General features: G+C 45.2%; 1 protein-coding gene across 1 annotated transcript; it reads right to left on the reverse strand.

The window, feature by feature from the left end:
- Positions 1-6,268: 6,268 nt before the first annotated feature.
- Positions 6,269-19,198, reverse strand: Lyve1 (lymphatic vessel endothelial hyaluronan receptor 1). Its single transcript, XM_075971893.1, has 6 exons — positions 19,008-19,198; positions 15,244-15,412; positions 15,011-15,150; positions 9,309-9,605; positions 8,433-8,511; positions 6,269-7,952 (listed from the first exon to the last, which is right to left on the reverse strand). The coding sequence occupies exons 1-6, from the start codon at positions 19,090-19,092 to the stop codon at positions 7,766-7,768; spliced, it is 957 nt and encodes a 318-aa protein (XP_075828008.1). The 5' UTR covers positions 19,093-19,198; the 3' UTR covers positions 6,269-7,765.
- Positions 19,199-19,516: the final 318 nt, after the last annotated feature.

Below are 19,516 nucleotides of genomic sequence, written 5' to 3' on the forward strand. Positions count from 1 at the left end.
GAGCACCTAAGGGCAATATGAGATGGTGACAAGAATGCTGAACTGGGATTATTATAGATTGCCTGCAAGATGTGTGTAAGATGATACAATTATAGTGAAAAGATCGTGGTCCTTTTAAATTGTTTTTATTGATCTATACATTTTTCTTCACTCCCATCCCTTCCTCCTCTCCCCTTCTACCCTCTTCCGTGACCCTCACACTCCTAATTTACTCAGAAGATCTTGTCTTTTTCTCCTTCCTATGTAGATCCATGTCTGTCTCTCTTAGGGTCCTCTTTGTTGTCGAGGTTCTCTGAGGTTGTAGACTGTAAGCTAAGCCACTTATGAGTTGAGTACATGTTTGTCTTTCTGGGTCAGGGTACCTCAGTCAATATGGTTTTTTCTAGATCCATCCATTTGCCTGCAAATTTCAAGATGTATTTACTTTTTACCACTGAGTAGTACTTTATTGTGTAAATGTGCCACATTTTCCTTATCCATTCTTTGGTGAAGAGGCATTTAGGTTGTTTCCAAGTTCTGGCTATGACAAACAATGCTGCTATGAACATAGTTGAGCACATGTCCTTGTGGCATGATTAAGCATCCTTTGGATACCCAAAAGTGGTATTTCTGGATCTTGAGATAGTTTCCTAGTTTTCTAAGAAATCATCATACTGATTTCCAAAGAGGCTGTACAAGTTTGCACTCCAACCAACAATGGAGGAGTGTTCCCCTTACTCCACATCCTCTCCAGCATAAGCTGTCATCAGTGTTTTTAATCTTAATATTTCTGACAGGTGTAAGATGAAATCTCAGAGTTGTTTTGATTTACATTTCTCTGGTGACTAAGGATGCTGACAATGTCCTGAAGTGTCTTTCAGCCATTTTAGAGTCTCCTGTTGAGAGTTCTTCGTTTAGGTCTGTACCCCATTTTTTATTGGATTATTTGTTCTTTTGATGTCAAATTTCTTGAGTTCTTTGTATATTTTGGATATCAGCCTTCTGTCCGATGTGAGGTTGGTGTAAGCAACCATTTTGCCTTATTAAGCATTTCCTTTGCTTTACAGAAGCTTCTCAGTTTCATGGGCATTTTTTTTAAAGCTAAGCACACTTGGTCTAACCACATAATGCAGTCATCCCATTTCTAGCACATAACCATGCAAAAATTGGGTCACCAAAATTGGAATTATTTGTAATAGACCCAAACTAGAAACAACCAGATGCCTGATGTGGTGGTTTAAATGAAAGTGGTCCCCATAGGCCCACAGGAGTGGTACAATTAGGAGGCATGGTCTTGTTGGAATAGATGTAGATTTTTGGAGGAAGTATGTCACTGGGGGTGGGCTTTGAGGTTTCAGATGTTCAAGCCAGGCCCAGTGTCACTCTCTCTTCCTGCTGCTGCAGATCCAGATGTAGAACTCTCAGCTACTTCTTCCTGCCATGACAATAATGGACTAATAATGAACTGTAAGCCAGCCCCAGTTAAGTGTTTTCCTTTAAAAGAGTTGCCATGATGTCTCTTCACAGCAATAGAGCTCTAACTAAGATATCTGTCAACAGGAGAATGGAAAACAGTTCACTTTCTTATAAATTCATAATACTACTCAGCAATAATAAAGAATACATTGACACATTCAACAATGTAGATGAATGATGTGGGATTCCCCTCTGTATGCTGTGAATATGCTTTATTATCTTTGGTTAATAAAGAATTTGCTTTGGGCCTATGGCAGCACAGAATAGAGCAAGGTGGGAATCCCATGCAGAGATAAAGGAGAAAAGAAGGTGGAGTCAGGGAGACACCCTGTAGCCGCCAAAGGCAACAGATGCCTGGGAACCTTACTGGTAGGCCACAAGCCTTGTGGTAAAATGCAAAATAATAGGAATGGGCTAATTTAAGATATAAGAGTTAGTTAAAAGAAGCCTGAGCAAATAAGCCAAACAGTGTTGCAATTAATATAGTTTTGTGTGATTATTTCATGTGTGGGAGGCCAGGAAATGAATAAGCAGCTTCTGCCTACAGATGAACCCAAATACCTGGACTAAAAGAAAATAGGCTTTTAAAAATAGAAAAGGCTCTCCCCTCAAGCAATCTTTAGTGACAAAAATCAGATCAGTTGTTGCTGAGAGAATGGTGTCAGGTGAGAAACACTACAGTGACCAAATGGGGACTAGAAGTGGCTACCGCAGTGGTGAACACATGTCTGGCATGCATGAAACCTTGGTTCAGACTCAAGCACCACCCCTCAAAACCTTTGAAGGGGTAGAAAGAAACGTTTTAGGGTGCTGGCTATGTTCGTTGTCTTAGTTGATGATTTCATGGACATGAATATTATGTGAAGACTTTTCAAATTGTATACCTTGCCCATATGTAGTTTACTGTTGGTCAACTATACTTCAGTAAAGTTATGGGAAAAGATATAGCTAGATTATTATTATTATCATTATCATTATTATTTTATGGTTTTTCAAGACAAGGTTTCAAGACAGTTCCTGGCTGTCCTGGAACTTACTCTGTAGACCAGGGTGATCTCAAATTCACAGAGATCTGCCTGCCTCTGCCTCCATGAGTGCTGGGATTGAAGGAGTGCACCATTACCACCTGACTGCAAGTTTATTTTATTTTATTTTATTTTATTTTATTTTATTTTTTGTTTTGTTTTTCAAGACAGGGTTTCTCTGTGGCTTTGGAGCCTGTCCTGGAACTAGCTCTTGTAGACCAGGCTGGTCTCGAACTCACAGAGATCCGCCTGCCTCTGCCTCCCGAGTGCTGGGATTAAAGGCGTGCGCCACCACCGCCCGGCGCAAGTTTATTTTGAAAGACTAATTGTTGTGCCTTACTGAACATGGAAGTCAGAAAAATCACTCTATATAGATTGTATAAAGAAAATCTTAAGTCGGGCCAGTATCCTTTTTATAGTGAGTACAGCAAAGATTGGAATAAAGAAGAGATTACAGGACCAAGATAACATAAGGTGATAATTAAAATAGTACCATCAATGACAAGTCTAGACAGTTACTGCTTAGCGCAACAGCTTTCTTCTTAACTTCACATAAGTATGGTGAATTAACTAGAATACAAAACAAAATAAGACCACTCTCTTATCAGTAAGTGTTACCCGAAACATATATTAGTCCTTGTACTATTGCTGTGAAGAGACGTCATGACCCTGTGCAACTTTTATGAAAGAAAGTATTTAACAGGGGAGGAGGGCTTGATTACAGTTTCAGGGGCTCGGTCCATTGCCATCATGGCAGGGAGTGTGGTGGCATACATGGTGCAGGAGAAATATCTGAGAATTACATTGTGAGCCATAGGCTGAGAGAGAGAGAGAGAGAGAGAGAGAGAGAGAGAGAGAGAGAGAGAGAGAGAGACAGAGAGAGACAGAGAGACAGAGACAGAGACAGAGACGCTGGGCCTGGCATGGACTTTTGAAACCTCAAAGTCCACCCCCAGTGACACACTTTTTCTAACAAAGTCACACCTCCTAATTGTTCTAATTCTTTCATATAGAGCCACTCCCTGGTGACCAAGCATTCAAATATCTGAGGCTATGGGGCTTTCTTATCTAAATCACCACATGAGGATTGCCCACCATCTGTCATTAAATTATTCTATAGCAGGACAGGGAGACCTCTTTCTTATATATAAAAAAGTGTCAAAATGTTTGTAGGAAATCATATATATAGATAATAAGTTATAGAAGAAGCCTCCAAGTTTATAAAAAAGGATTATTTTATAACGCTGTAGTTTGTGGTGAGTATTCAGGTCTCCACAGCTCAGGAATTTTCCAGGGATAACCTGAGGTCGAGTGCAGTCCCAGTATATACAGTTCTGTAGTGAAGCTCAGATGCATTTGCCTTTTGAAATGTATTTCTTTCCCAGGCAGGTACGTCCGAGGTCACCAAACATCTGGACAGGACTGTGGGAAGACTGTGAGCGGCTATGGATGGCGAACATTATCAGCTTCCTGAGTGTAGGTCATGAAGCTGCGCAGTGGACAGGGCTGACTGCATTCTCTACAGAGAAGGAAGCAGAGACCCAGAGGCAGCAAGTGAGTCGCCCAAGAACTACAGAGCGAGTCGTGAAAATGGTTAGACTTCACACTTCTCAGGACCACTCTTCTGCTTTCCCGTGGCGCATGGAACTGCCCTCAGTTCTCAGTGTAGAGCAGAGAGGAGCTAGTTATCCACAGTAAAAATCCAGGGGAATGAAGGTCGCAGCAGCGCCTCTCAAACCATGGTCTTGAGAGAGGAGAATAGAGGAAGTCTATCCATCGCAGCAAGAATGACCTCTTCCCCTGCCATGCCGTGTTAAATCAGCCAGTTAGCCCCAGTGCGAGAGTCTCTGTGGAAGCTGTTTGTTGCGCACATAGCTGGAGACTTAAGTAGGATTCATAATAAGAAAAATATAACCAGAGCTACAGATCCATTCATCAGACTTCGTGGTGGTTTGAATATATTTGGCCGCCATGAGCTCATAGAGAGGGGCACTATAGGAGGTGTGGCTTTCTTGGAGTGGGTAGGGTTTTGTTGGAAAAAGTGTAAGTGAGTCACCTCAACTACTAAATGTTTCCTTTGGGAAAATTGCCACGGTCACGGCGCCACCTCACAGCAATAGAAGCCCTAACTAAGACAGATCTCATTTCTCAGTTCTGATTGACCCCACAAGACTCTTCCTCCACACAGATGCAAACCTCAGCTTATCCACTGAATTCTTGACATTCTGAGAGAGCATCTTCGTGTTTGGGTTTACTTGCTTGCGTTGACAATCATGCAGGGCAAAATTCCTGGCAGACAAAGCCTTGCTTCCATTCAAGTTAGAATCAGGTTTGTCTCTTGTCTCTGACATCGTTTCCAATGCCTACCAGTTCCATCCACCTAAACACAAACAACAACAACTCCCCCCAAATTCCCAGACACATTATGTGTTCTCTTCATTGCAGAGGTGAGTCCATTTAAACTCGGAGAGAAAAGATCATATTCAATAGTATTAATTTATCATAATTTATCCTTTGGTTAGTTCACAGCTGCATTCTGCAGCAACAGAAAGCCATCAAGACAAGATTTAGGTGGGCAGGGACAGTTAGCCGTACAGAAAATATTCTTAGCACTTAATACAGATAACTAGCCTCAAGGCTTACACACATCCACTCATTCACTATATACTGAGAGTTGCTTTGCTTTTTGAAAACAATTTACTCATTTTATATGTATGAATGTTCTGTCTGTATGCATGTCTGTATACCACCATGTGCTTGCCTGGTGCTCACAGATCAAAAGATAGTGTTGGAACCCCTGGGACTGGAATACCGATGGTTGTAAACTGCCATGTGGGTCCTGGGAACAGAACCTAGGTCTACTTCAAGAACCGATGATGCTCTTAATACCGAGCCATCCCTCCAGCCCTCTGAGAGCCTTTGTTGTCTGTGGTACCTCCATGTATCTGCACAAACGCTAGGAAAGGAAGGAAGGATAATGTGTGTAATTATAATAACGCATGGTGGCGTATGCTAGCAGGGCAGCAGGAGCAAGCTGCACTGGAGCGGGGAGGACTCATTCATTGCTGTGGTAGCGGACAGTCTTCTAAATCAGCTCCCCAAGCTCCCTGCATCCTGGCGTGCACACACTTGGATAAGCCTCTCCTTCTAAGCATGAACTGGACACAGAGTCTAAAAGATTACGACTGCTTCTACTCTCGCTCTTGCTCTCTGGCTCTCCCCTCGCTGCCTCTCATGGGAACTCTGACGAAGACTGGGATGCAGGACCTGAGTTCCAAGCAAAGGACTACTGTGCGTGAACTTGACTGTGCAATCCTCTTCTCACAGCTGTGCCGATGCCTGAGCAGAGAGGAAGACTTCGCTCTGGCTCGGTTTGAAAGCTCATCACAGTGGGAAGACACAGTGGTGGGAAACTGAGTCCATGCCAGCAGGAGCATCAGCCGGCTGGCTCATGTCGCTATGGTTCAGGAAGCAAAGAGAGGGCAGCAAGTAGGGCTGGGTTACAAACCTTAAGGCCCACCCCCAGACCTATTTCCTCTAGGTAAAACATAACTCCCAAAAGTCCACAAGACCCCAGAACGGCAGAATCAGGGGGAGACCAAATGTTCAACCACACAAGCCCGTGAGAGGTATTTCACACTAAAATCATGACACTGACCAGCTTAAATGAGACCATTTGAAACAAAGACAGACCACAGGGTGACATATATACTCCTGTGTTCATTATGGATTATGATGTAATTTAATTTTTACACAAGCGTATTCCTATGGAAATAAAGGAACAGAGGAACTTTCTAAATGCTTTATTTGGGGTACAATAGTTCTTAACGTCTCAGGTTCTCCTTGCTGGGAAGATGAGAGCTGGTAATATGTTTGTTAAAGGCACGCAAAGATATGTGTTGACGTGTAGAGGTAAGAATACACTTTCAAATACGTTATTAATAAATTAAGGTTGTAGTAGTTGTTGTGTTAGAGAAAATAAATGGATTAGTCTTAGCAACAAAAAGTTAGTTTGAAGTAGACAAGTTAGGGGCATCAAAGCGGGAAAAACATTAGCTTCAGACAACGCCCCACTATACACAACTCTCTGACAAACAATATGAAACTACAGAATGTCATACCTCACCTAGCACCTGACATCTTCAGTCCCCAAATCTGAAAACCAAACTTTTACCAAGTCTGAAACTGTTTAGAAGTCAACATGATGCCCCCAGGGGACAATGCCACACTAGGAATCTTTATCTCGCGTGCAAAGTTATTTTTAAAATGTTGTATGAAATTACTTCCAGGCTGGGTGTACGGGTGTACGTGAAACATAAATAGATCTCATATTCAGACTGGGTCTTCTAATATATTATTATGTAGATGCAAGTGTGGCAGACTTCAAACATAATCTGAAATTCATAACACTGTTGGTATCAAGCGTTCGGGTAAAAGGTTCTCAGGCTGTAGAAGATCATCAGACTTTTCTTTTGAAACTTTATTAACTTTAAACATAGTTGTTTTTTCAGAATGGTTCTGTAACAGCTAAAAATGGAAATGTGCGTCTTTGTTTCTTTCATTCTGTGTTTGTGAGGGTGGGCGGGTTCTGGTATTGGACCGGGAGCTTTGTGCATGCCAGGCAAAGGCTCTACCACAGACATCTCCACCCCCGTGCCCCTCTGGTTTTGGTTTCTTACAAAAGTGTATTTGTTCATAGAGAACAGCAGCAACCAAAGAGAGATAAGAAAGCGTTTCTGTGTTCGAAGACCTGATTCGGGTCTGTGGAGCGGCTCCAGGCCCCAGCCTTTATTTACAGTCTGCCGACAAGGCTGCTATCAGTACCCAGCCTCCCTGCTAGTGCTCTGTTTATTTGGGGTTCCCAAAGATTAGGTCTCAAGTCACCTGGCTCTCCATGACCTCCTGTATCTTTTCTTATTTTACTTGTGCCTCGTATTTCCCTGTAGGAAGATTTTGGACTACGGGGCTGCCAGTGTCTCAGGGACTCCAGCCTTCACCTGGTGTCTGGCAGCCTGGAGGCCTGTGTATGAATGTGAGCTGAGGAGCTGTTTTAGGGCCTGGCGCTTTGAAAGCTCCCTCTCTGTGTGTCTGGGAGACAGACAGGCTAGGGAGGCTGTGGAAAGATTGGAGGTAGGAGAGTGGAGTCCAGAGAAGATTGCAATAAGGAGAGGCCTCCGTATGGAGGACTCCACAGTCTTTTACTATCTAGGAACCAACAATAGTTTGCTTTTTTGGTTGCCTGGCAAGAAACTTGCCTCAGGTGGAGCTTCTCAGCTCTCGCTCCTCTAAACTTCAGCTTCTAAGCACCGCACAGTAGTTCTGGGTGGACTTTTGGGCTCCTCTGGGTTTTTATCAGTTTTCTTTGATTCTTCATTAGAGTTGATGTCATCGGCTTTCTCTTCCTTTACAACCTTGGTTTCGATCATTTCCTTCTTTGGACTCTTGTTTGTGAAAGGGAAGGCCTTCACATACCTGTCGGTGCAGACATTTATCACAATGAGAGACTTCAGGTGACACACGTCACAGCAAATAGCACTCTGTCTACCACAGGACAGGCTGGTACAGCCCCCTAGGCATTTTTATTTTGATGTTAATACAGGCATACTTGAATATATCACTCATTCATATTAGTGGGTTCATTCATGTGGGATAGTACCTACAGGACCAACTCTGGACGTCTTCCCAACTCCTTCATCCCAGACGAAGACCCCCAACTCAAATTCAGCCTAAGATTTCCCCCAGTGTTGACCTATCCTTTTTCATTTCTTCAGCTTGGTGCCCATTAATCAATATCTACTGTATATCTAGACGACGTACTTGTGCTGAGGTCACAGGGTAGGGAGGTCTGAGAGGGGTTGCCGTCTCCATTTTGACCAAATGCCAGTAACAACTCTGGAAGAGTACAAGCGAGGTGCAAAGATCACAAGATCAGAGATGTGCCAACAGACTCACCTTTTCACGTAGCAGACCGCCAGGACAGCTGCGGCGCCAAAGAAGAGGAGGGCCAGCACCAGCAGGGTTGTGGGGACACCTGGGAGGAGACAGGCTTGTCGGTCTTGTGCCTGCACACCGTGTTGTCTGTGCACGCAATGACTGCTTTTTACATGTGACACGGATAAGAGTGCAGAAGCCCCTTCTCTGTGACTGTTCTTAATCATACACATAGAATTTTATTTTTCACATTGTGTGTGTGTCTGTAGGTGTGTGTGTACGTGTGTGTGTGATATGTGCATGTGTGTACATATGTGTATGTATGTGTGTGTGTGTTGGTGGGTGAGTGTAGACTCTAACATGACACCATCCACACGTGCAGGTCAAAGGACAGCTGGTCGGAGTCAGTTCTTCCATGGTGTGGGTCCCGGGAATTGAGTTTATGTCCCTGGGCTTTGGCAGGAGGTGCCTTCCCCCACCCAGTCCTCTCACCAGCCCTCTGCTTACAATGTGGGGAGTTCTTTACTTCTCCTTTATCCCTGCAATGTGGAAAAAGGTAGAACTTGTTTCTTGGAGCCCCAAGACCAGTCTCACAGGTCCTTGTGAGAAACAGGCATTTGGGTTAAAGTCATAGGCCATGTAGGTACATGTTTCAGGGTCTATAGTAAAAGATAATTTATTTGTAAAAAACAGTAAAGCTCTTTTATGCTCATGATGTGTGACCTGACCCTTGAGGCTTTTTTCAAAGCCAGTGCTATGAGTCTATGGAAGCGGAGTTTGCGCTAAGCTTTTGATTTGTGCCCAGTAGGTGCTGGGTGCTTGGCACGGGGATGAGCTGGATGTTGTGTTTGTTTGCCACACACAGTTGCCTGCCCAATAGACCCAGAAGACATTCACCTCCAAAGCCAACTGCTTCGTTCTTGAAGGCCGTTTCTCTTATAGCAGGAGGCTCTGTTTCTGCAGCTACGGTGTTAGGTTCCGTATAAACTTCCGTCACACAAATCTTCTTTGTCTTCCGTACCATGGAGGTGGAAGGTGGAGCCCGAGTGGTAGCAGGAACATGAGTTGTGGAGTCCGGAGATGAAGCCGAGTCGGTGCTGCTACTGACAGGGAACTCCACTGCGGGTGTTTGAGTGTCAAGCATGGGGTCGAATGTGGTGATGGTTTCCGGAATGCACGAGTTAACCCAGGTGTCTGTTGGGAGAAGGAAAAGAAGTAAGCGCGGCAGCAGGACTCCACCAGGCTCCTCACTGCAGCCAGAACTCAGGTCTCACCAAGATTCAAATCTAATCCCAATGTCGTTCCTTAGTACCTGCAGCACCCGCCTCCCCTGGACGGTCGACGAGGCCTTTGGTGATCCAGCCACGCTGACAGCATGGGGCTAGGAGACTCAAAAGCTCGAGTTCTCTCTCAATGGTCCCGCTGTCCAGCTAGCCCTTCCGTTCTGGTTAGTTTCTTAATCTCCCTGGCTTTCTCATGATACCTTCTCCATCTTTAAAACCTCTGTCTGATTCATAGACAAAATTTACTTGCTCAATCAGTTAGGAAGCTGCAGGGCTGCACAATATCTTACAACACAAATTGACATTTTAAACCCTGGTTATTTGTTGCACTGGATGTCACTGGCCAGGACTGCAGTTATGCAAGAAATTATTTCAGTAAGTTGATTTTACTTTGAAAATTAAATTCTGTTTCCTTAGTCATTTCTCCCCCAGGCTCCAGACTTCTCTAGACTGGGTCTTTAGACACATATTCTGGTCCTTGCCTGATCATATCCTGATTCCCATCATTTTGTTCCCCTCTGGAATGACTGTGAACCGCCCGCAGCAGGACATTTGTCTGATTGGATTATTGTGCCTGGCATGCAGTATATGCTCAGTGAATGTCTGATAAAGAAGAAATAAAGAAAGGAACAAATGAAAGAAAGGAGTAACTTGAGGGGGTGGGAGACCTACAATATCACTTAGAACAGGATCTAAAATAAAATCAGTGATGAGAGAGAGACAGAGAAAAAGAGAGAGAGAGAGAGAGAGAGAGAGAGAGAGAGAGAGAGAGAGAGAGAGAGAGAGAAGAAGAAGAAGAAGAAGGAGGAGGAGGAGGAGGAGGAGGAGGAGGAGGAGGAGGAGGAGACTAGTGTTTCCCAACTCTGTAGAGTTTCGAGGAAACACATCTGTCTGTCTTCTCCTAACTCTGGGTCCGCCATGGATCAGATGTTTAGCTATCTCGGGTAGCCTTTATCAAGCCTTCATGTACACAGGAAGATGCTGAAGTTCATAGACATCAAATTTACTTCCTCAATCAGTTTGGAAGCGGCAGGGCTGCACAATATCTTACAACACAAATGGACATCTGTTTTAAACCCTGGTTATTTATAGCCCTGGGTGCCACTGTCCAGAACTGCAGCTATGCAAGAAATTGTTTCAGTAAGTTGATTTGATTTTGAGAATGGAATGTGTCGCTAGTTGAGGTCATGAGTACTACACACGCATCAAGTCGCTATTGTTTCCTATTCGTGGCGCTTTGCAAACAGCTCTGCTCAAATAGATATCATTGCTGGTTTCATTGCCTTGCGCTTCCCTCTCTTTCCTAGGCTCATCCCTCAGAAAATGGACATTTTTTGTTAAAGCGAGAGTAGAAAACCCAGAAACAATAGACACTGTTGGGTTCTAAACCACAGGGATACATAAAGTATAGTTCCTGCTTCTGCCCAGAGGAACTTGGGTGGAGTGTGGAGGTCTAATGGCGTCCATTCCACAGCTACTTATGGGCACCATCTCCATGCCAGGTGCCTGTTCTTAAAAAGCTTCTGATCCATTGGAAGAATGGAGGTAATAAAGGATAAATAACCCATGAATTTCAGGAGACTATAAACAGTGAAAAGAAGCAGGGTGTGGGTTAAACCGGCAAAGGTGGAGATGAAGGAAGTCTCCCGGGACGACAGTACTTAACCTGAGACCCAGCAGCTGAAAGTAGCCAGTTGCTAGAGATCTAGGACAGACACAGGAAGGAAACAAAAAATCCCAGAGCGAGAGCATGACTGCACTGAACCCGCTCAGTGAACAAGAAGGCCAGTGTGGCTCAAGTAGAGCAGAACTCGTCTACAGGGAGAGAACAGGATGTCCTGGTCAGCAGGACGTGCATGATCCAAGAATAGTCGGGTCAGGAGAATGACAAGGAGCATCGTGTGGCCCCAGAGATGGCGTGAGTGTGCCCGGGAGGGAAAAGCCTGCAAACAGGAGGCAGGGCTGGAGAGATAGATCTGGCCAGGGTATCAAGACTGCTGGTTACCCTGTTAAAGGGCTTGGGATTTACTCTGCAGGAAAGGACATTTCTTACAGGGGTCCACAACCCTTTTTAACCATATTTAAGAGTTTTCATGTGTATCTACTTTTATATGCAAAAGACATCACATGCTACATACTACATTATACAGGAAGTCACCTAAGACTGTAGGGCAAACAGAAGAGTAACGATTACCAAATGGATGAGGTAGGGAAGGGGCCAGACGCAGAATGAGAGAGGACCTCCAGGGGCTGGAGAGGGGTCTCGCAAATTGTGCAGAATAGGAGAATCTAGAAATGTCTAGTTCCTAAAACTTAAAAAGTTCCCCAATAGAAGATGGGCTGAATAAGTCACTATACAAACAGCCACTGGAGTACATTAAAAACACAGTCATTAAAAATCAGAGACCTCTCTGTGAGACAGTCCAGCTAATTTCCAGGCTGTAAGTGGAAAAAGTCATTCACAGAGCAGTGTGTGGTATTCCAGCTTCTTTTCTGTGGGAAAAGTAAACAATAGCCCACAGACCTGTTTATATGCCCAAAACAAGGGCACAGACCAGAAATAAATATGCCAAAAAGACTAGGAGGAAGACCTCCCTCACTATTTTGGACCATTGCAGCATGCTGATGTAAGTATTTGAGGAATTTTAAATAATAAAATCTGTACCCCATAACAGACCACAAACAGAAGCAAATAAACCTCTTCCATTTCAAACGAGGGTGGGTTTTGTCCAGTCACTTCTGTGTGAAGTTCCCTGATCACCTGTCCTAGCAGGACTTTCTTCCAGGGGATGGTGAAGAAATCCTCAGTTTTACTCAATAGATTTATCTCCTTAGATACTGGCGTTGCTATTTTGTATGTTGTAGCACAGAAAAAATGTGCTGTCTGCTGAGAACTGAGATAGTGGGTGTAGGAGGAGGTAGAAAAGGCAAAGTCAGAAAAGCGAATTACTAAATTGGAGTTGAAACTCTCTTTCTCTCCCCCCACCCTTGCTGAGACTCAATAAAAACACCATTAGTAATGAGCATAATTTTCATGCAGATCTCGGTTCTGGTTAGCATCTTGCACTCAGAAGAACCAGAGGGCCGCAGAGGAATGAGCTGTTCTCCCCACAGGAGCAGAGAGGATACAAAGTGAGCCTGGGCCTGTCCACTGCTGGGAAGCAGTAGTGACTCTCAGGACTCCCACATACCAGGTTTGGAACATGCACAGGACTTAAACAATAAGCATAAAACTTGTAATATGCTTGTAATAAATCAAGTGTCACATGCCTGTGGTAGTATAAGGTGGAGAAAGTGTGTGTATACATGCACGCATGTGTGTGTTGTGGGAGGGGCTAGCTGATAGATGTGGAGAGGAGGAATGACTTAGAAAAACCCTACTCTGTAGACTGCTATGTGATGACCGTTTTCAGCAAGGACCACAGTGGTGGTTTGGAGTGGGGATACCTGCATGGCGCTGAAATACCATTTGCTAGATTACCTACTAACTACAAAGGAGAAAATGGGCCTTTTTATTTTATTTTCCATCTGCTAATCACTGCCTTACCCCAATAATCAAAGTTGGAGCGATCAATACCGGGCGCTACTGGCTGTTTGCTGTCATGTGACCCCAGCTACACAACACCACCTACACCAGCAATGAAACCTCTTGACCTTTCAGGGTGTAGGAAATAACAGGGGCTGAGAGGACAACGTAAAGGAAGCAGGAGGAAACAGGCACATCTGAGTCCCCTTCCTCTCCTTTGTTTAGTCGGAGGGATTGGTACCATAGCACTGTGTGGCCAGCAGGTGGGGAAGCAACTAGGAGGCAGGGCCAGCTCCTAGGAATGGTGGCAGTAAGATAAGCCTCACACATACCACTAGTTCTCTGGCTAAGACAGGCTGGGGGGACAGAGAAGGATGGAGCCAAGCCATCACGTCAGAAGGAGAGTCAGCGGGAAGTCTAAGCCCTCACCCCAACACACACACACACACACACACACACACACACACACACACACACACTGAACTATTGGTGAAGGCAGGGACCAGGACGGGTGTCTCTAAGAGCCCTTCTTATGTCAAAGTCCTTTTGTTCAGAGAACTGCTTGGAATTCCTGGATTCAATTTTGCTGAAGTTGGCTGGTGAGCTTTACTTTTCTCTCTGATCTTACAAATTAATATTGACATCTGTCTGTGTATATACAATCACTCACTATCTGACCTTCAGAAAGTTGGACACATGTAAAGAGTAGTGAGTCAAGCAGCCTTCTTACGACACAGAGAACAGCAAAGTATTTTTTGAGAAAATGGTCTGAGAAATGACTTAGGAAAACCATTAGGTTAGGGCAACCAAGGCCTGTGGGCAAGCCCGTCAGGATGGCTGCAAACCATTAGCTCTACTCTCTAAGTTTCAACTTCTTCCTTCAAAAGAGCGAGATGGGGCCTTGTTTTCAAGATGTCAGGTGCAGCGTGTGAGTTCTGTGTGTCAGAGGGAAGAATGCAGTGTCAGAGTTAGAGCCAAGTTTGAACCCTTTCACTGAGACTGGACTTTGAATGTGACTCAAGTGTGTCCCCCAGGGTTTATGTCTTAGAATCCAGGGTGGCGATGCTGAGAGGCGGTGGGACCTTTAAGGGATGGAACCTAGCTGGAGGTAGGAAAGGGTACTGAAGAAATCAGTGCGCTCTCCTGGGACCCTCGCTCTCTGGCCTCCAATCTCAGCGTATGAGCACTCTTCTCCCACGCTGCCCTGTCTTAGTGTGATGACATGAAGTCCTCTCCATTGCTGCTGTGCCATGACCTTGACTTTCCAGAACTTTGAGCTAACCTCCCTTGCTTTATAAACCGGTCAGGTGCAGGTCTTTTATCACAGAAACGGGGAATGTCCAGTACAGAAGCATTAGAAAAGTGGACCAACGTCCCCATAGATACATTTCCTTGTTTGAAGACTGAGGGTGATAAGGCTTCCTCGGGAAATTCAAGGTTCTTTGAGATAGCTAACCCCTCAATTGCTTGGTCTGAGGGGATGCATCACACACTTCTAGACATCTGTTTCTTCCCACTTCCTGTTTATCTTTTAGGAAACCCGGGAAGTGGAGGTGACAACCCTGAGCTTCTGGCAACGCCCTGTCCTCTGCTCTCACTCAGCCGTATCTTCTCTAACATACTCTTCTGCGGGGCACATCGCTTCCCCCAGCCTGGTCTTGGGACATTTAGAGGACCCAGACTTATCCTGTTACTTCCGTGGCTGCTCAGGGTTGCCCGTCCCACAGGTCCCAGATTTAGAGACACTCAGAGAAGATGGGCCACGCAAAGTGGCTGTGGGTCCCACTTACCAGATGCGTTGTGACAATAGGCTCTGAACTTTTGATGGGGGGAAGCGTTCCAAATCAGGACACCTACCCCATTCTTCCCACACTTGGGGTTTGGGAAAATCCGAGGGATCACGGAGATCTGTTCTCCAACCCACCCGTAGCTGTAGGAGAATACACATCGGTTGAGTGGCCGGAGGATAGAAGGCAGCAAGTCTACTGTTGAGCAGTAACACTGGCTTTAGTGAAGCTCTTACCTGCAAGTCTCAAAGCCAGACTTCTGTGCTGCTTCCATCTGGGCCTTGCTGGCCAGCGTCAGTCCCAGCACCTGACAGGTCTCCCTAGCTTCTGTGAAATTCATCTGCGTGCTTACCTTTCTGCCCACAAGGGCGACCCCCATGTATCTGCATGCAGAAATGGAAAGCTCTGGAAGGAAATCATAAAGTCTTCAGTTTGCCTCTGGCTTTGTTCCCAGCTCTCTGACTCTGCTTTCTCACAGAGAATCATTGTCTCGACCCAGGTCTGTGAGGTTGCGGCTAGATTTAGAAATAACACCACAGGCCAGGAACATCCCACAAGGACTACCTTCTGGATTAGATGCTTGCTATGCCTGGCGGCGCCTGTAAATCTCCAGACCAAGAGCTCACTCCGCACTAAGGAACTTGCCAATCACACGAGAGCTTTAGCTATCAATCAGTTCCTGGGGTGGGGTTTAGGTGATTTAGTTGCTTCAAACATTGTCTTTTAGTCTCTTAAGGAAAGCTCTGAGGCTTTGAGGAAGACAGAATTCAGAGCTCAGGTTAACACAATAATCATTACCAGTACTCCAAAGTAATGTGGCCAGGGATGCTCCTGTCTTGACAGGGCCTGGCCATGAGCTTGCTAAAAAGAATGTGAGTTCTCCATTTCAGGTCCTTTCTGGCCATTGGAGGACAGGCTCACTCAGAAATTCCTGCAGGAGTTGGCAGGAAAACTTGCAGGGCAGGGGAACTAAATAAAGAAAGTTGAGTTTGAGTGGGAGCAGGGCTTGATATCACCTACGCTGCTCTGTAGTTCTGAGACCTTATGATTGTTATTCTAGCTTTTTGCGCTCATTTCCTTATTTGGAATTTAGAGAGTAACATCATCGACTGCACAGGTGGTGGGAGTCATGTGAATGAATTTTAACAGGACTTGACATAGCATCTGCCATACCAGGAACTAATAGACAACTGTAGCTAACAGCCCTGTCTTTGGTCTTCTAAGCAACTGGTGTACCCACCACAGACTGATCTTCCTGGAAAGGCTGAGACAGTGGAACTTCTCAGAATAATTTTTTTCTCAAAACCTAGTGGATATGGGGGCTTCCCCCCCTTTAATGGAACTTGCAGACCTATACAAAATTACCAGGTTTTATTGCATTCCATTGCCTTCCTTATTCCTGTTGGGTTTTATCTTTGGAGGCCCATAAAAAAAGACATTTTAGCCTTCTAAGTGATGGCTCTGCAGGGCTCTGGAAGGGATGTCCAGCCTTCAGTCCAAGGACCTCATGATTCTGAGATAGCCTAATGGCCCCAAACTGGAAACTTACTTAAAACAGCATGAAATTTTCTTGTCAGACACACATATCCCTGTCGGGTTTTATCTGTGAAAGTCCATTTCAAATTCCCAAGCCCGGGCAAAGAACTCCTTGCTTCACTAGCTGCTACTTGGCTGTTTGAATCTTGGGGACAAGTCAATACCTTCATCTGTGAAATTCTACCCTGTCAGGCCTTGTGTTCAGAACTAAACTAGGTAATGCGCACCTAGTCGGATGCACGGGAGGTGATGGATTATAGAATCTTCATGCTCTCCAGTTTCATTTAGAAACTCTAACACCGAGCTGGAATCTAACGGTCCACTCCTATCCTGCTTTCTGTAAGACTGCTTAGAAAACATCACAGATTGTAGGAACAGTACGCTCTTGGAACTCATAGAGGGTGGAGTCAACGCCAAGTGTTAGTATTTACTACCTGCATGGATCAGACAAATCCCTTGGCTTCACTAATGTCTTTTGCGGGGGAAGGAGTGAGACAGAGTTTCTCTGTTTACAGCCCTAGCTGTCCTGGAACTAGCTCTTATAGACCAGGCAGGCCTCAAACTCACAGAGATCCGCCTGCTTCTGCCTTCCAAGTGCTGGGATTAAAGGCGTGCGCCACCACCACCCAGCCTTTTATTTCATATAGAAAATGTTTTATTGAGAGAGGAATCAAAGAACTCCATATACACTCAATTCTGGATCTCTCTCTAACAAATTCTTTAAGATGTTTCTGTCTGTGCTCACCACATCACCAGAGTTCAGTAGGAGTTTCTGCTGGCAACCAGCTACCTTTCTGCTCTTTCAAAGTATTTAACTTCCTTAGGAAAAAATTGCCATTACTGAGGATGAAGCACATAGGTAGGGTCATTATCAAAGAATGATTTTCTAAGTCTAGAGATGTGGCTTAGCTGGGAGAGCTTGCCTAGTGTGTGCAGTGCCTTCAAGTCACTCTTCGCCATTGCTAAGGCTGGGCATGGTGGTACAAACCTGTAATCCCAACATTCACAAGACAAGATGAAGGCAAAAAGAATCAGGGGTTCAAACTCATTCTCAGATACATAGTGAATTTGGACTATAAGAAGCTATCTTTAAAAAAAAGACTCCAAAATAACTTGTGTGACGGCAGCGTTGCAGGGGGGTTGGGGATGGTCTCTGGGTGGGATTTATAAGAGGACCAGGAGGGGGGAAAGGGAATGGTCTCTGGGTGGGATTTCTAAGAGGACCAGGAGGGGGGAAAGGGAATGGTCTCGGGGGGATTTCTAAGAGGACCAGGAGGGGGGAAAGGGAATGGTCTCTGGGTGGGATTTCTAAGAGGACCAGGAGGGGGGAAAGGGAATGGTCTCGGGGGGATTTCTAAGAGGACCAGGAGGGGGGAAAGGGAATGGTCTCGGGGGGATTTCTAAGAGGACCAGGAGGGGGGAAAGGGAATGGTCTCTGGGTGGGATTTCTAAGAGGACCAGGAGCGGGGAAAGGGAATGGTCTCTGGGTGGGATTTCTAAGAGGACCAGGTGGGGGGATGGGAATGGTCTCGGGGGGATTTCTAAGAGGACCAGGAGGGGGGAAAGGGAATGGTCTCGGGGGGATTTCTAAGAGGACCAGGAGGGGGGAAAGGGAATGGTCTCGGGGGGATTTCTAAGAGGACCAGGAGGGGGGAAAGGGAATGGTCTCGGGGGGATTTCTAAGAGGACCAGGTTTATTGAAATGTGACAGTTCTGGGCATCCAGCTCTAACCTCTCATAAAAACTGTCTCCAGCAATCTATCAATCAAGCCCGAATGTCTGTTCCTGATACAGCGCCTGTCTCAGCATCTTCAGCAGAATGATTTCTCCTTAATAACCCTGTTACCTCACTTGCCCAGGACTGTAATCCGTGATCTGTGGTTTCAGTGTTTCTCCTATGCAGAAAGAGGTTTCCTCATATGCTTCCCACAAACACAGAAGCCCCAGAGTCCTTCCCTTCAGTGCTGCTGAGAGTAGAAATTTAAACCTGTATTTTCAGTTGATTTTCTGCCTATTGAATTTACTGCAAATTAAAACATTGTATTCCACTAGCAGCAGAATAACCTTGTGATTAAAGCAATTACATAGAGTAGTATAACGTGGGTGATATTTAATAAGTTACCCATTCCTCCTCAGGCTCGACATCGCTTTACATATTCACAACCCTGGCTTGTTTCTTAAATAAACGCTTTGAAATCAAAAGACTTCTCATTATTTTATTTCAAACCATTATTATTAAAAAACATATCCCATAACCTAAATAAAATTCCAAGTGATGTAAAGGTAAATTTAAGTCATTTTGATGAAGCTGACAACACAGCAGAAACATCTCTGGCTGAGTAACAAGACTCATCCAATCTTCTGTTGACCTCAAGAGTCTCCCCATTCCCAACAGCCCACGGTCAAGAGCAGAGTTCCCCAGACCTTGTCTATCCTCCATTTAGAAACCTGGTAAGACACCTACCTTGTGCTAGGACAGCACCTTGGACAGGGAGCCTCGTAGTCCAAGCAGAGGCAAGAAGCAACACCAGGCTAAAGTGCTTGAGCATTGTGCAGACCCCTCAGAAGCACGGCCGCTGGTCAGCAGCAGTAAGGGAGACAGATGCTCAATCACCAGGCTGGATGGAGAGTTCTGGAAATATGTTGAGGATTTCCCTGCTTTCAAGCTTCTGATTTGTCAGAAACGCTAGAGGAAATGAGTGACATCCCTTGAACGCCCAGGCTGTACTTTGTGGTTGGCTTTCTGGAACATTTAGCTAATGCTGACTCAGAAAGCACACAAACGAGGAAGGCAGATAGCACAGTGTCAGCTGCCGAAGGTTTCCCCTGGTCCCATATTCCCCTGTGGGCTCCGTTCCCACACTTCACTGTGGTGGTTCTCAGAGCCCATTCATCCGTTTACGCCTGCGACTGTGGCTGCCTCTAAGAGAGACGGAAGATAAATTGTGCCTCTTTCCTTCCTACAGCCAGTCA

This window comes from Microtus pennsylvanicus, chromosome 5, assembly GCF_037038515.1.
Source record: "Microtus pennsylvanicus isolate mMicPen1 chromosome 5, mMicPen1.hap1, whole genome shotgun sequence".
Lineage (NCBI taxonomy): Eukaryota > Metazoa > Chordata > Mammalia > Rodentia > Cricetidae > Microtus > Microtus pennsylvanicus.

Excerpts from the sequence above, each read along its gene's own strand:
- Lyve1 (XM_075971893.1), bottom strand. The coding sequence starts at position 19,092 with ATGCTCAAGCACTTTAGCCTGGTGTTGCTTCTTGCCTCTGCTTGGACT. Across the intron at positions 15,413-19,007 it reads AGGTGCTGTCCTAGCACAAG|AGCTTTCCATTTCTGCATGC; the intron begins GTAGGTGTCTTA and ends ATTTCCTTCCAG. Across the intron at positions 15,151-15,243 it reads TCTGGCTTTGAGACTTGCAG|CTACGGGTGGGTTGGAGAAC; the intron begins GTAAGAGCTTCA and ends ATTCTCCTACAG.